Genomic DNA, 16,001 nt, shown 5'->3' with positions numbered 1-16,001 from the left:
TGTGGCTAACGTTTAATCATTATTAGTTCTTATTACTTATTACTCTTACAACTCTCTTTACTCTTAACTCTTTACTCCTTTTTCTTATTATTATTTTATTTTATCCAGTGTGCAGTATTGTATACCGCGTTCGAAGTAATTACTCCCGTTTACCTTAACATTATAAATAAAATAAAATAATAAATTATTTTTAAAGTTTTCCATTATGAATAAATTTTTTTTAATTTATTTAAAAAGTACCCAAACTACTAGTGTAATTATAAATATAAAAAAAATCATTAAGTCAAAGTTTTCTCATTCATAATTCGCAATTTCGGCAGCTTGCTAGTTATTAATTAATTTACAAAATTTTAAAAACCGTCAGTTGTTTAAAATTTCGAGCACCAAGTTAACTATTCGACCGTTAAAAATTGAAAAGAAAGTCCATTAATAAATGAAATGAAATTTCCTCGACTCTAAAATTAAATACTTGTGAATATAAAAAAAATAAAAAATAAAAAAAAGTCATATGGCAAAAAAATGTGGATAAAGATATCATTTATCCACATGTTACATCTTACATAGTAACATAGTAGCTGGACATAAAATTATTGAGAGTCTGTCGATTGGTCTGGCTTCCGGCTTGGTTTTCCACAGCACCATTATTACTAACAGTAATAATATAATAGTAGCAGAGGACAATGGTTTGACAAAGTAATATGCCGATATACCGCCGGCAATTGTCAGTAATTCTTATTAAATAAAGCATTTAGCATTTCTTTTTTTACGCAACGGCAATCTCGGTATTGGCCATCGACATCGGTCACTCCACGACCGCTAGCCTGGCTCAAAAGCTTTGGCTTCGATGGGACTTATCGAGCACCTGTGCTTCTGACTGTCGTTTCTTTTTCCGGCTTTCACTAATAAAACTCGAGGAATAAATACCGGACGCACCTCCACTCGAACCTCCAAAGCCAATCCACAATTACATGCAACCCGAGTAAAGTGAGCCTCACACTATGGTTCATATACGCTATACATAATACATAAGGAACAAAAAGCCTCGTATCGCTACGGATTCAATCGATTTATTTTATTCGGGCTCTCGATATCGTGAGAGTCTGGCATCCATCACGCGAGCTCTCCGAATGACGGGGACAATGACAACCGCCCAATTTCGTACAAAAAAAACCAACCACCCCTTCATGCTAAGATATATACCACGCACGAATCTCTATTTGTTGCTGTCCTGGACACGAAACTCTGCATTCACTGAGAAACTTTATTTCAACGATTCTTTCCTTAAAACTCTCCGGTTTATTTTCTTACAAATTATTCATCATTATCATTATGATTGTGATTATGATGCATGAAAACCCCCTCGATTTTTTCGGGTAACCTTCACTGTCTCTATTTCGAGTGTCTCCGCTTTATTACGCTAATCGATACCGGCTTAATGAATAGTACGACCAAAGTTTCAAGTCATCCGACAAAGTCACGATAGTCTTGGTCTATTGATTAGTCGAGTCGATACCGATTGTCCAGACTTTTGTCAAAAAAATTTAATAAATTTCATCTTTAAAAAGTGAGAAAATTATTGCAAAAAAAAATTTAATTTAAATGCCGCTCTTCATTTAATAGTTTAATAATTATTTAATTAATTTTTAATAAAAAAAAAACATCAAAAAATAAAAAAAAACAATTTTTTTTATTAAATTTTAACGTCAATTTAAATAAAAAATCATTATTTAGCAGCAAGAAAAAAAAATATAGATTTTTTGAATAAAATGAATCCAAAAAATATATAATTTAATAAGCATAATAGAATAAAAAAAAATCCCTTAAAATGAAAGGTCCAATGAAGCTTGTAAATATTTTATAAAGTAGGAAAAAGATCGCCAGGTGTCTCAGCAGATGTTTTGGGTCCTTCAGGCACTCTGGCTCTATACTAAACTAGGTAACAAACCCAGTATACAGTATCTAAATTCTCCCTCTTTACTTTCATTATCCTCATAGCTTGCACTGTTCCTTAAACCTTAAAACTCGGTATACCTTGATAGAGGAAAGAGTATCTGGCAGAATCATAAAGACTCGATCAGACCCGTGATCGACTGCTTTCACAAAAATAAAAGACCGTATGGGGATCGGGTGCCGTTGATTATTAGCTAGATGGTGGTAGAAAAAGCCGATAAAAAATCTAACAATACAATAACGGCATGTCCAGAACAAATCTTATAATCGTGACAAATCGCTTGACTAAAAGTTAAAATAAATTAACAAAATGTGTTCACGTAAACATAAGCTTTTTGCCGGGAGTTTTTTTTTTTTTTGTCAACTTTAGTACAAATACTTCAATACACACCGGAACAACTTTCTATGTGTTGGTGATTAATATGATCCAACTGAACCTAACAGTGTGTACCAAAACCGATGAAAGCTGATGGGCAAATGGCGGTTGGAAAGCCGAGAAGAAAGGCGTTAAATAGTTAATTACCGGATTTAGAACGCGATTAGCTTTTTAGAGTCGTTATTTCTTATAATTATATATAATATATATATAGTATAGGTGTATCAGTATAAAAAAGTTTTAACAAAGTTGATCGAAAAGTTGATCTGCCCGTACTTACCATCGCCAGTTAACAGCAAAAATGCGATGACAACGCAGCATGTTGTCTCCCAGTGGACCGCTAATTTCTCCGTTGATCCAGTGAAATCACGTCAGCCTTTTTGATCATCGTCGTTCATTTCTGGATTTAATTGCTTGTCTTTAGAACAGTTCTCAGCATCATACCATTACACAGTTTTACTCTATATAAGTACAGTTTTACTTCTTGCATCAAGTTCAACAATCAGCAATATTTTCATTTAAAAAATTCTTAACATCACTTTGATGCAAAACACATCTTCAAAGTCGCTTGGTCACGCTCGGTGCCTAGAACATAAAGATATAAAAAAGTTGGATAATTTTTCAAGCCTTCACCATCAATCTCAGTTAATTTTTATCCCGAATTCCAGAAAAACCAGCTAAAATCAGTGCATACCACCGATTCATGACTGATGATTAATGATTGCTGGTAAATGCAACAATTATTAGCCTATGTTGCATTACAAGACATTAAAGATGTATTCTTGAGATAAATAATGTAGCATTAGGCCTGGGACGACATAAGTCTGAGTCTAGAGTTCTGGAGTTCTGGAGTTCTGGAGTACGCTGGAAGATCCTCATGAGAGATTGATCTGAGATGAAAGCAGCTCAAGAGAGCTGAAAACAGTGATCAGGCATAGCAAATGAGGGACAAGAGGGATAAAGACAGATTAAAAGAGAGGATATGGTTATGGCATGGTAGATAAAGAGCCCTGGAGCCGTCACGGTGCTCTACACCACCCCCACGTGCATCCTATTCCAGTATTTCTACTTGAACAGCCTCAGTAAAGTGAGATACGCTTACACCTACTTATATGTACCAGTATTTTGATCCGTTAGATTCCACGGATACCAACAACCTCCTCCCACCCTTTCCTCCTACTCCTCCAGCCTTACTCTCACTCCTGCTGAGGAGCAAGAGTATCCACGTCTCACTCTGGTCCAGGGGAAGGGGAAGGAGGAATGGAAGTTAAGATGATCCCTCGACTTGATTTCACGTAATTGGGATGCAATTATAAAATGGCCGGGCGCTCCCGGCGCTTTTACACCGTTCGCTTCGAAGAAAAACCACACGGAATATTATCCATCTCTCAAATTATATATATATATCCTCCTCTTCCTTTTATTTTGTTTTATTATCTTGGCTCATTCTCCACTACCACGCTCGTTCTTCATTTTTAAATTTCATAAAAACACATTTTTAGGTACTTAGGCGTTTGGAAAATTTGCATACTCAATAATTTACAATCCAATCTTTTACTATAATTATACAGATGGAATAAATTTTTTCGTTTTAAACCAATAATAGTCGAGATTTTTTTTTTTTTGATTACCTGGTTTTACTAATCTGCTGTAACTCTAAGCAAAACTTGGTTATCAATTATTGCAATGATAAAAATTACAAGTCAATTAAAAATATTTTTATCATTTTTTAACCTTGAGAATTTTTAATTGAAAATTCCAATTATGTTAATTTCATATATTACAGCTATTTTTTTTTTTAAACAATTTTTATTTATGTATTTTCTGCACGGAAAAAAAATGGAAAATTACAATTTTTGAAAAATTAAAAAAATTGTAATTTAAAAAATTTATGACTCGTAAACTGTATCTCCGTTAAAATTTTCCTCTTTTATTTTATTATTTCTTTTTTTTTTTATAATTGTTGTTATTATGAGTATTATCCATAGAGAACATACAACTAGTCTCTTTATACTCAATATTAGCTATCTATCTGTTCTATGTTTGAAACTTGGAGGGTCGAGGAACCTATCGATACAGAATCGATAGATAAGTCGGGTCGATGGGTCGCAAACACAGCTGTGCTTTACATCAGGTATCCACACACACAGGCATACGTGGACATAGATGTGTATCACGCGGTACAGTACAAAGCGTTGTTACATTACCTGAGAGCTCCTCTCTCAGGCTTTGTGTTTGGCTATTATGTCGTATAACTAAACCAAACCAAACGAAACCGTTTCCTTGCTCATCGTCACACACACACACACACACACACACACACACACACACACACACACACACACACACACACACACACACACACACACACACACACACACACACACACACACACACACACACACACACACACACACACACACACACACACACACACACACACATCGCGCGCGCGCGCGTATGCAAACAAAAGTATGAGTATTATTACAGTGTGTGTAATTATACTAGTCTGTTTGTATTTCTAATTGTGTGCCCAGCTTGCCACATTTCTGCGTATTTCACTATCTTTCGGTCTGGCCCACTCTTCATCACCTCCGTATCTTTGTTGTTTGTTCGGATTAACGGACTTTCTAAAAAAAGTACAAATATATAGATATAGAGCACAGAGTTTGTCACTGATGATTTAACAACGAATGCTTTTTATCAATATACGTATAATACGCATTTACATAATATGTATGTACATACGTGGATAAATGAATGAGCGGGCTGTCTATTAATAGTAAAATATTGATAACATGTATATGTATCTATTGATAATTGATAATCTTTTATATTTAATCAATCTATGGAGCATTTTAATGCTTATGAAATCATACGTGTATGCTAATACGGATTAACAATAACACTGATATTTATTTAGTGCAATCAAATTTACGATAAAAACTAAATTTTATATTTAGATAATATTTCAATATTTTTAAAAATAAAAATCTTCAATATTGAATACTCGTAATTATTTTTACTTTAATTTGAATGACATTTAAAATAAAAAAAATCTAATAAAAATATTTTTTTAATTGTTTCAGGCACGACCTGGGGTTGCGACGGGGTAGCTCATAAATCTACCTTGGTCACCGAAGAAAAACCAGGACAATCATCGTCAACTTCATCTTCCTTAGTAGAAGACTCATCATCATCAAAAATTTTGTACTCTCTGGCTGTTGAACTAAACGCAGCCGAATGCGCGGTTGGTGATGTGAGGCTGGAGTTCGCCTCACGCCTGGGGTGATGCCCTCCAGTGAGCCCCATCCCCCTCAGTACCACCTGCCGCACCACACGATTCCGCCGTCCCTCCAGCACTCGTCAACCTCCTCAGTCCTCGAGCAGCACCAGCAGCTCTATCAGCAACTAGTGGCGGCCCACCACCAGAGCCACCAAGCCCAGCAGAGTTCTCAAAATCAGCAACACGGCGTTACTTTTCAAAATTCCGCGTTCCCGCACTCGAAACAGGAGATGAGCCCGGAGGAGGAGGGCGGCCGAGGCGCCGGGTCCCCTCCGGCGGCCGGGGCTGCGCTTCAGCAACCCCACCACCCGCGAACAGCCAGTCCGCCTTCCGGAACCGAGCCCTGCACTCGGGACGCGATCCCTACCCCTACACCCACCGCAGACACCACCAACTCTACCTCCACGGTACAACTAACCGGAACTGGGACCGCGACCTCCGGGTCCACCATGACACTCCAGTCCCAGTCGCAGGGGCTGAGTCCGAGCCCCAGTCCCACTGGCGGCGACGTCGAGAAGTTCGACGGGAAGATCGTCTACAACCCAGACGGCTCTGCTTACATTATCGAGGGCGAGAGCGAGCTCAGCGAGGACGAGTCTCTTCCTGACGGATGCATCGTCGACGGCCGGGGAATTTCCGTCTCCCACTCCCTGGTCTTTCCGCAAATCGCGAGCGCCTTCTACGTCTCCAGGCTGTACGCCCACCAGGCCTACCAGCAGCAGCAGCAACAGCAGCAACAAAGGACCCAGTCCTCGCACAATCCTGACCTCCCGGTGATGCACAGTTACCGAGTCATCAGCTACAGAAGCGCGGAAGGGACCAAGCAGACGATACAGACGCCAGCTCCGCCTCCACCCTCAACTTCGGTTCCAGTAAAGCCGATCCTGATGTGCTTCATCTGCAAGCTGAGCTTCGGGTACGCCAAAAGCTTCGTTGCTCACGCCCAGGGCGAGCACCAGTTGACAATGACTGACGATGAAAGGCAGGTGCTTTCCCATGCCACCACTTCCGCGATTATCCAAGCAGTGGGAAGAGGAAAGCAGCCGGTGGTGAGCTTTCTTGAACCGGTCACCAGTGCCCAGACCTCTGCAGTGACCTCCTCTTCGCAAACCGCGCCAAGAATCAGCGCTATCGCAAGCAATAGCACCACCACCACCACCAGCAACAACGATAACAACGACGAAACGCAGACGACGACGAGCACACCTGCAAGCACACCAGGCATTCCCAGCAGTCCCCAGGCTCAGCAAAGGCCGTCTCCCAGCACCCCAACGACTCCCACGTCGCATTCTTCGCTGAACTTCAACCACCAGCAGTCCCACACGTGGACTGGAGGTCAAGTCAGCGCAGCTTCCTGGGCGAAAGCTCCCGACGCAATGCACTATACTTCTCCGCCGCCGCCTCCACCTTCTTCGACCAAAGGCTCGCCGTCCTCTTACGCCGCGTTGACTCAGCAGCCTCCGAACTTCTTAACTGGTACGACGATCGGTGTGTGTCCTGAGCACATGCAAGGCAGGCCCAGCGGTGTCGAGTGTCCCAAGTGCGAGCTTATCTTGGCGAGCAGTAGGCTTGCAGGTCCAGGTGGTCCTCTTGCGGGTATTCACAGCAGAAACTCCTGCAAGACTCTTAAATGTCCCAAGTGTAATTGGCACTACAAGTACCAAGAGACTCTTGAGATCCACATGAAGGAAAAGCACCCTGAAAGCGAGACTTCCTGCATCTACTGTATTGCCGGTCAGCCTCATCCCAGATTAGCCCGCGGAGAAACCTACACCTGCGGGTACAAGCCCTACAGGTGTGAAGTCTGCAATTATTCCACCACCACCAAGGGGAATCTGAGCATCCACATGCAGAGCGACAAGCATCTCAATAACATGCAGGAGCTCCAGCAGGGAGGCGGAGCTGTTGCAGCTGCTGCAGCCACTAGCAATCCTTCCTCGTCTCAGGACGCGCCGATGCCCACGCGGAGTCCGCACCATCAGAACCACAGTCCCCATTTGAGCGGGCCTGCTGCCACCCAGGGCAAGCCCAAGCCCACTTTCAGGTGCGACGTCTGTAATTATGAGACTAATGTAGCCAGGAATCTCAGGATACACATGACCAGTGAGAAACACACGCACAATATGTTAGTGTTGCAGCAGAATGTCAAGCACATGCAGACTCTTTCTGCGCTCCAGTCCCACCATCAGCAGCAGCAGCAGCAGCAGCAACAGCAGCACCATCAGCAGCAGCAGCAACAACAACAACAGCAGCAGCAACAGCAACAGCAGCAGCAGCAGTTGGAGCAGTTATTGCATCTGGGAGGGCTTGACAAGCCCCAACATGCTGAAGCTGCGCTTGCGGACATGGCTTACAACCAGGCGCTGCTGATCCAGATGATGACTGGAGGACAACTGCCCCCTCAGCTCCCTCCCGAGCTTATGGGAGGCATGGCCAGCATGTCTGCGATGGGAAACTTGGGAGGCGATGTTGGATTGTCTCCCGAGAGCATGGAACCTCCTCCAGAGACTGCGGACCCAGATCCTGCTCAACTTTATCAGTGCTGCGTCTGCAATAACTTCAGCACAGACTCCCTGGAGGCCCTGGGGCACCATCTGGCGGTCGACAGGACCAGGACCAGGGAGGGGGAGATTCTGGCTCTGGTGTCCGGAAACTTTGTGTGCAAGCTCTGTAATTACAAGACTAACTTGAAGGCGAACTTCCAGCTGCACTGCAAGACGGATAAACATCTCCAGCGGCTGCAGCACGTTAACCATGTCAAGGAGGGCGGGATCAGAAACGAGTGGAAGTTGAAGTACTTGGCCTCTCCCACCAGCACGGCACAGTTGAGGTGTCATGCTTGTGACTATTACACCAACAGTGCGCATAAGTTGGCTCTTCATGCATCCTCGCCAAGACATGAAGCTGCCGCGCTGCTGCTCAGACACCTTGTTGAAGCCAGCTCCGGGGTTCAGTCGGTCGGCAAGATCTACCACTGCGCCTTGTGCGGGTTCAACGCGAGACATAGACTGCATTTACTCCAACATGTCAGGTCTTTTAAGCACTTGCATATGGAGCAGCTTCATCAGATGCACAGGAGGAATACTATTCAGAGCAACGATCCCCCGCATACTGATATTGGGGATGTTTTTCAAGTTGTTGCTGATCCTGATGCACCTGCTAATCAGCAAACTAGTCCCACTACTCCTACTACACCGAATCCCAGCATTAATCATGGTAAGTTGGTGTTTTTTTTTTTTTTAAATACAACCAAATATTAATCTTTTAATTGAAAAAATCTGTACACGTATTGTCTAAATGGCGGCATTTTTTTTTATTAGATTTAAAATCATTGATTTGAATAGTACGTCATTAACTTGAAAAACTAAACAGTTGTCGGAATTAGAGATGATTATTTATTATAACGAATAGTTAATACAAAGACGCTTGAATTAGAAACAATAAAACGACAATTATGATGGTCAAATAGAACAAATAAAAAGATGTTTATTGCAATACAAGGATGTCTATTTATTTTAATATGCAAATTCAGACTATTTGTCTATTATTGTATTATTAAAACAAGCAAAAGCAGAGTTTAAAATTTTTTTTCGTCATATAAATTCAAATTATCATTAAATTTAATAATCCAAAAATATCAAACGCTTTTAACTTTAATATTTTTTATTTATCAAAGCAAATTAATTCTTTTATCGCTTGTAATTAATTTTGCCTAAAAAATTAATGCTAAATTTCATAAAAACGAGAGTGAATTTTTTAACTAGAGAATTTCTTCGAAAATTGTAACAATAAATTCAGATTTATAAGAAAAAAAAAAAGTGGCCTATAATTATAAAAAATGATTTGTATTCTTTGTCCGGTAACAAAGCACACGTGTTTCGTGGTTGACTTATAGAAAACAGAAATAAAATTACAAAATTCCCCGTGCAATTAACTCATGACGAAACGAGCTGACTACACCATACATATAATACAACAAAAACTAATAACATATCGCGATTGTTATGATAAGTGCCACGTGGTAGAGTCGATACTCACCCGAAGACAGTCTTTCATTGAAGACTGTGCTCTTCTTATATTATATTTGTCGGCCATCTGACGTTATTGTGAATTGAAAATAATCAACGTGTGTGCGATTGGCGACAATAAGGGAATTAAAATTCATTATTACAAATAACAATAATTAATAACACCACTGCTCCTCCTATTCTCATCGATTACATTCTAAGCAATTAATTCTGACTCGGTAAATAACGGTTATTAATTTTTTGTGCCCTTGTGTGCTCAATAATGGCATATGGCGCCGTCGTGTGCCATCATCTTCCTTTTTCTTCGGATTACTACCGCAGTCTATTGTAATATTTCCATAGGAAACAAATGCTAAGTAAAAAATATTAAATTTAAAATATCCTCTTTGTACTTTTTACGCAGACTATCGATATGAAAATAAATATAAATACAATTACAATAATAAAAATACGAAAACAAGGCCAGAGAATGAGAGCACGCGCTGTCTCTCGGGTCATTCCTCGGCAACTGACGTTCGTGTGGATTTGGTTTAAAAAATTGTCTAAAATTTGATTTTTTAACAAAAATTGTTAAAAAGAAAATAAAAAAATTTTTTTAAAGGAAATTTATAAAATTTCTCAATTTAAAAATAAATTTTATATTAAAAAAAAATGATGTATAATTCCTCAAAAGATGTCTGTTAGTCTCAATAAGATACATCTGGTCATTAATAAAGTCTTTATAAATTTAAAATTTTTTCTATTCGTTTATACTTCTTCTTTTAAAAAAAAAAAAAAAAAAAAAAAAAAAAATTATTTTCATTGTTTCTTTGTATTGTTTGCGTTCGATATCTTACAGCCCATTTCCTTTCATTACCAATATTTACATATTTATTTTCACAATCGCTTAGTACAACTTTCTCTTGAATTAATAAAACGAAAAATAAAAAAGTAAAATGCCAGTTGCATCGATGTTATTCTTCGGTACATGCGTGTTATTTATTTATTAAAAATTTTATTTTATTGGAAACAAAACACCTGAGCGGCCGGACGAGGGCGTACCTAACGGTATTTAATTTTATTGTATTTTTTGGAAATAGTACACCGAAATAATCCATTAATTTTTAATTAAAGTTCTAAATTTAGAAATTTCGAGATTTTAGTTTTTACTTTAAAATGTTTCGTTATCCTACCAGTATAACTTTAATGTCCTATGGTTGTTTCAGTGCACCATGTTTAACAATACAATTGACGTCCTCTCTTTCGAGATTTGAAATTTAAGATTGTTTAATACCTTTACCTGCTCGAATGGGTCGGAAGCGTCATCACCGGTGGGCACAGTACTTAGAAAAGGTTTAGTGTCAAATAACTGGGGGAGAGGAGGGGATTTACCTCTGAATTTTCTGAACTAGCTTTAATTTTTCCGACGACTCAGTGTCCGGGCGACTTTGGGTATTTACAGATCGTACCTTCGCTTCAATTTTTATATTTTATTTTATTTTATTTTTATGTGACAAAGGGGATCAGATACTCCGGTATTGAAAATGTTACTTTTTTACGGTCAAATTTTTTTTAGTTATAATATTTATTTTAACAATAGCTTTTAGCTATTTATTAGATAAGTAGAAAAATGAATGATGAAGTGGCTAAAGAGACTAGACAAATACAAACTTTATTACTTAAATCTAGAACTAAAAAAAGGCCGATTAAAATGAGTGAGTTTCAAAATTTTTGAGTGAATTTTATTGGTGTGAAATTTAAAAAAAAAAAACTTTATTTTATCGTGAAAAAGTTTTAAGTTCAATTTTTTTAGGAAATTATTTTTATTTAAGTGTGAAAAAATTTTTCATCGCTTTTTTTTTATGCAATAAAATAAAAGGAAAAATTTCAACGTGGAATTTTTTAAATTTGATGGACAATTTTCGATAAAAAGTTAAAAAAAAATCAAATAATTTTTATAAGTTTGATTTTAAGTTCAAAAATTGTGTTTAAGAAGTTAAATTATTTAAATAAAAATTTATCTACGTTATATACGCGATAATTGATGTTATATGATGGATACAAAAATGACACGTAGATATAAAATGATGATGGATATAAATTTGACACGTGGCTTTTGGATTACGGTTCTTCAAAATATACAAATTCGTTTTTTTTTTTTAATTATTTAATCGGTTACAAAAATTAAAATAATAATTTTTGTGTGCTTCTAACGCGATTCGACTTTAAAAATAAAACTTAAATATTAGTATTGGTGATCTAATCCGTAGAGTTCAATACATTCCACAAAGATAATTTTTCCTTGAGAAAAAAAACCCGAACATTTATCTTAATCCATTGTTTACGTTGATTTTAAATTCTTAAAATAACCTAGAATTTTTCTAAAATTTTATTCTCTATCCATTTAAAGATTATTAGTCACTTTATTTATTTTTCTCAATTTTTAAATATTTTAATAAAGTTTTTCTAATAAATCATTAATAAAAATTAAATTATTAATAAAAAATTTTTCTTCGAAGTTCTACCAACGGAAGTGACTCATTTAAAAAAAATAAATAAATTTTATAATTAAAGTAAATTAACCGCAAAGAAAAATCAGTGACAACCATTATGATAATCAAAGTTAATTTGACTAGATAATTATAACAAGAAAAATAAATTCGATATTAAAAAAAAAAGATAGATAAAAAAGAAAATTGGATAAATGTATGAAAGTTTTATTTGTTAGAGTATTTATGAAGATTTGTTGCGAGTAAGCTAATCATAAATTACGATCTTAGCTGTCCGTGACTCCGTCATTAACGACACGACGCCCTGGAGCACTCGCAACATGTAGCGGTTATTGAAAAACTGCCGTTTATCCTCCACCGAGTAGAGTTAAGAGTAGAGAGCATAAGTGTACTACTATATACTACATTTTAATTTTATTTTATTTCAATATATATTTATACATTAGTTTGTTAGTTAGTTATTTTCATTTTTTAACAATCGCGTAAGTCTATTTAGAATTTTTTACTCCGGTACGTCGCCTTTGCTTGTCATTAGTCGTTCGTGATTCTCGGCGTGAAAATTAACATTAAAACGGTCAAACGGATACCGGTTTTTAACAAACCCAGCCAACAGGATTATAAATAATTCGTAAGACTCGGGTTTATTTAATATTTATATCCATATCCATACCCATAGACAATACGCTGCAGATATTGTACACGGTGACTGTTGAAATTATTTTACACACTTTAATTTTTAAAATATTCTAATGAAAATTAATTGAACTGAATCTTCTGTGTGAATTTTATTCCAAACTGATAAATTGATTTAAAAAAAAAAATTATTTTTAAGAATTTTAATGTCTTAAATTAAGCAGAAAAATTTGCACTAAGATTCTTCAAAATAGTTTTCTTGCTTGAAAAAATTTTTTTTATTCAATTTTCATTTTTTCATCAATCTACTTAGACGATCAAAGTTTAAAAAAAATTAAGCATTAACAACAACAAAAAAATTCACCAAAACTCCCCAAATTTTTGTTACAGAACGACAAGAAGGCAGTGAGTGCGACAGCGAAGTAAAACAAGAGCCAGACAACGACCATGACCCGGACCAAGATCAAGAAAACGAACCGGACGAGGTGGTGTGTCCCTTGTGCACGTACCAACCGACCTCGAAAGAAGAGTTGAAGCAGCACTTGCAAATAGCGCATATGCAAGACTCGGACGAAAAAATGGAAGTGAAAGAAGAGCCTAGCCAAGACTTTATCTGTCCTCTGTGCCAGGACGGCTTCAAAGACCGACCAGCTTTGGAGAAACACGTGATGCAAATCCACTCGGTAAACGCGGACGGTCTTGCGCGACTGCTTCTGCTGGTAGACCAGAGCCACTGGCTGAACAACAACCCAAGAAACACATCTACCCCCGCAATACCTCCGACGTCTCCGTCAACCGCCAAGCAGAACGTTGCATCCGAGGAAGAGAACGACCGAGCTCCAGAAGAAGTTGACGAGCTGACCCGTTGCAGCATTTGCGGGCGCTTGTGTCGTTCCTTGGAAGAACTCCAGCAGCACCACCGAGAATCTCACCCCGCTGCCACACCAGCGCTGGCAGTCAGCGAGAAACACGTCTATAAATACCGGTGCGGACAATGCAGCCTGGCGTTCAAAACCTTGGACAAGCTGCAGCAGCACGCTCAGTACCACGCAATCAGAGACTCAACCAAGTGCGCCCTCTGCGGACGTTCCTTTCGTTCCATTCAAGCTCTGCAGAAGCATATTGAAGCAGCTCACGGGGACTTGCAAGAAGACGCGATCAACCAGTACAAACAAAGTCTTCTACAAGCTCACCCTCTTCTCCAAGCCATCACCGAGGAAGCCCTCAGGCGTCAGGTCAGTCTAGCAGAGGAGCAAAACGCCGAAGAAGAAACTCGCGGGAGCGTCAGCGGAGTCGGAAATGCCAGCGCTACCGGCGGAGATGAAGACGAGAGTGATGCCAGCGACTCGTCCTCCATGCACAAAGACCAGAGACTTATGGAAGATTACTTGAACAGCCAAGCGATGGCTGAAGACTCCTACCAATCGAATGACGCAGGTCGTAAATTCAAGTGCCATCGTTGCAAAGTAGCCTTCACTAGACAAAGCTACCTCACTGGACACAACAAGACTCTTCTTCATCGCAAGGGCGAGAAGATGACCTACCCGATGGAGAAATACCTCGACCCCAACAGACCCTACAAGTGCGACGTCTGCAAGGAAAGCTTCACGCAAAAGAATATCTTGCTGGTTCACTACAACAGTGTCAGCCACTTGCATAAATTGAAACGCGCTGTGCAAGAACAGGGTAATAATAACACGATATCAGTTCCGCCATCGAGTCCCACTGACACACCAGATTCTCAGGTTGATCAGGACAAAAAGCCCTACAAGTGTAATATTTGCAAGGTTTCATACACCCAAAGCAGTACTTTGGACATTCACATGCGAAGTGTGCTACACCAAACGCGGACCAGTAAGATTCCTGATCTCGCGGCCAGTGGGCAGCTGGATTTAGCGAGGCCTTTGATTGAACAGCCGAGTTTGAGTCCTGAAAGTCCGCCTTATAATGTGAATAATAATTCCGGGACTAACAACAGCAATGTCATTTCTTGTGGAAGGTGTAATGCTTCGTTTGTGAATCAAGAACAATTAGTGACACATCAGCAGCTGTATTGTATGTTTAGCAGTCCTTTGGCGCTATTTCAGCAACTGGCAGCGACTCAACAATTGGCTGAAAATGCGCAAAATGCCGCGGGGCAGCAAATTGTGCAGCAGGTCGCCCAGCAGCAGCATCAGAATCAGGCTCAGGATATTCTCTCGCAGCCTAGACACAAGACTTCGCAGATGTACAAGCATTTGTTGGAGAGTTTCGGATTTGACTTGGTGATGCAGTTCAATGAGAACCACCAGAGAAGACAGAGGAAAGAGGAGGAGGCCGCTGCTGCGCTACAGGCTCAGCAGGAGCAGCAAAAACAGGAACAACAGAAGCAGGCGCTTGCTGCTCAGCAACAAATGCAGCAGGCTAGTGCTCAGGAAAGGGATGAAGATGAAGATGGGGAAGAAGAAGCGATACCCGAACTGACTCGCAGCACTTGTCAGCATTGCAATAAAGAGTTCAGCAGTGTCTGGGTGCTGAAGGCCCATTGTGAAGAAGTACACAGAGATCTGGTGCCTAGAGAATTCCTGGAGAAGTACGCACAGCAGTTCAAGTGTGAATATGAGAAAAAAAGCGTTGTTGTGACTGCTGCGACGTCCTCGTCGACAAACACTGCGCCTAGAAGTTCAACACCTGCCAATGTGAACAATCAGGGCCAGCAACTGCCGCAGGATTTGAGCTCTGACAAAGAAAAAGACAAGAAAGACAAAGAGAGGGAGAAAGACAAGGACAAGGAGGACAGAGAGAAGGACAAGGAGGAAAAAGAAAGAGGTAGAGGAACTCCTGAAGCTTCTTCAACGACTCCAGCGACTACACCTGCGCTGTCAAACACTCCCGTCTCCAGTACTGACTCAACGGGACAAGCCAATGCGCACCATGGAGTTCAGCAGCATCCTCAATTACAATTGTCTCAGCAACAGCTCAATGACATGCAAGCAGCAGCTTTCATGGCAGCCTCCCAACTTCAACATTTACAACAGTATCCACAATTGATGATGGGTATGATGGGATTGCCGTTCAATCTAGCAGCGATGAATTTACAACCACCACTAGTACCCATGATGCTTCCCCCACCGCCGTATGATGGCGCTGCGCCGCCATATCCGGCGATTAATCCACAAGCTGATATTCTTGCCAAGCAGCATTTACTACAGCAGCAGCAGCAGCAACAACAAGCTGCGGTAAGTTTTAATTTTTTTTTC

At 39.6% G+C, this 16,001-nt stretch overlaps 1 protein-coding gene across 4 annotated transcripts in view; it reads left to right on the top strand.

Moving 5' to 3' along the window:
* Positions 1 to 16,001, top strand: part of Zfh2 (Zn finger homeodomain 2) — a 166,844-nt gene that overhangs the window by 146,905 nt on the left and 3,938 nt on the right. For all 4 annotated transcript variants that reach the window (XM_074242056.1, XM_074242055.1, XM_074242057.1 and 1 more), the window contains 2 exons: positions 5,416 to 8,828; positions 13,153 to 15,980. In XM_074242056.1, the coding sequence (XP_074098157.1) occupies positions 5,618 to 8,828; positions 13,153 to 15,980 (6,039 nt within the window). In that variant the 5' untranslated portion in view covers positions 5,416 to 5,617. The remainder of the gene's footprint in view (positions 1 to 5,415; positions 8,829 to 13,152; positions 15,981 to 16,001) is intronic.

The sequence above is a fragment of the Cotesia typhae genome, unplaced genomic scaffold (assembly GCF_013202065.1).
Source record: "Cotesia typhae breed Kobodo isofemale line unplaced genomic scaffold, CoteBio_Ctyphae contig_4, whole genome shotgun sequence".
Lineage (NCBI taxonomy): Eukaryota > Metazoa > Arthropoda > Insecta > Hymenoptera > Braconidae > Cotesia > Cotesia typhae.
The sequence above is the reverse complement of the archived record's forward strand: the minus strand, read 5'-3'. Positions and strand labels throughout refer to the sequence as shown.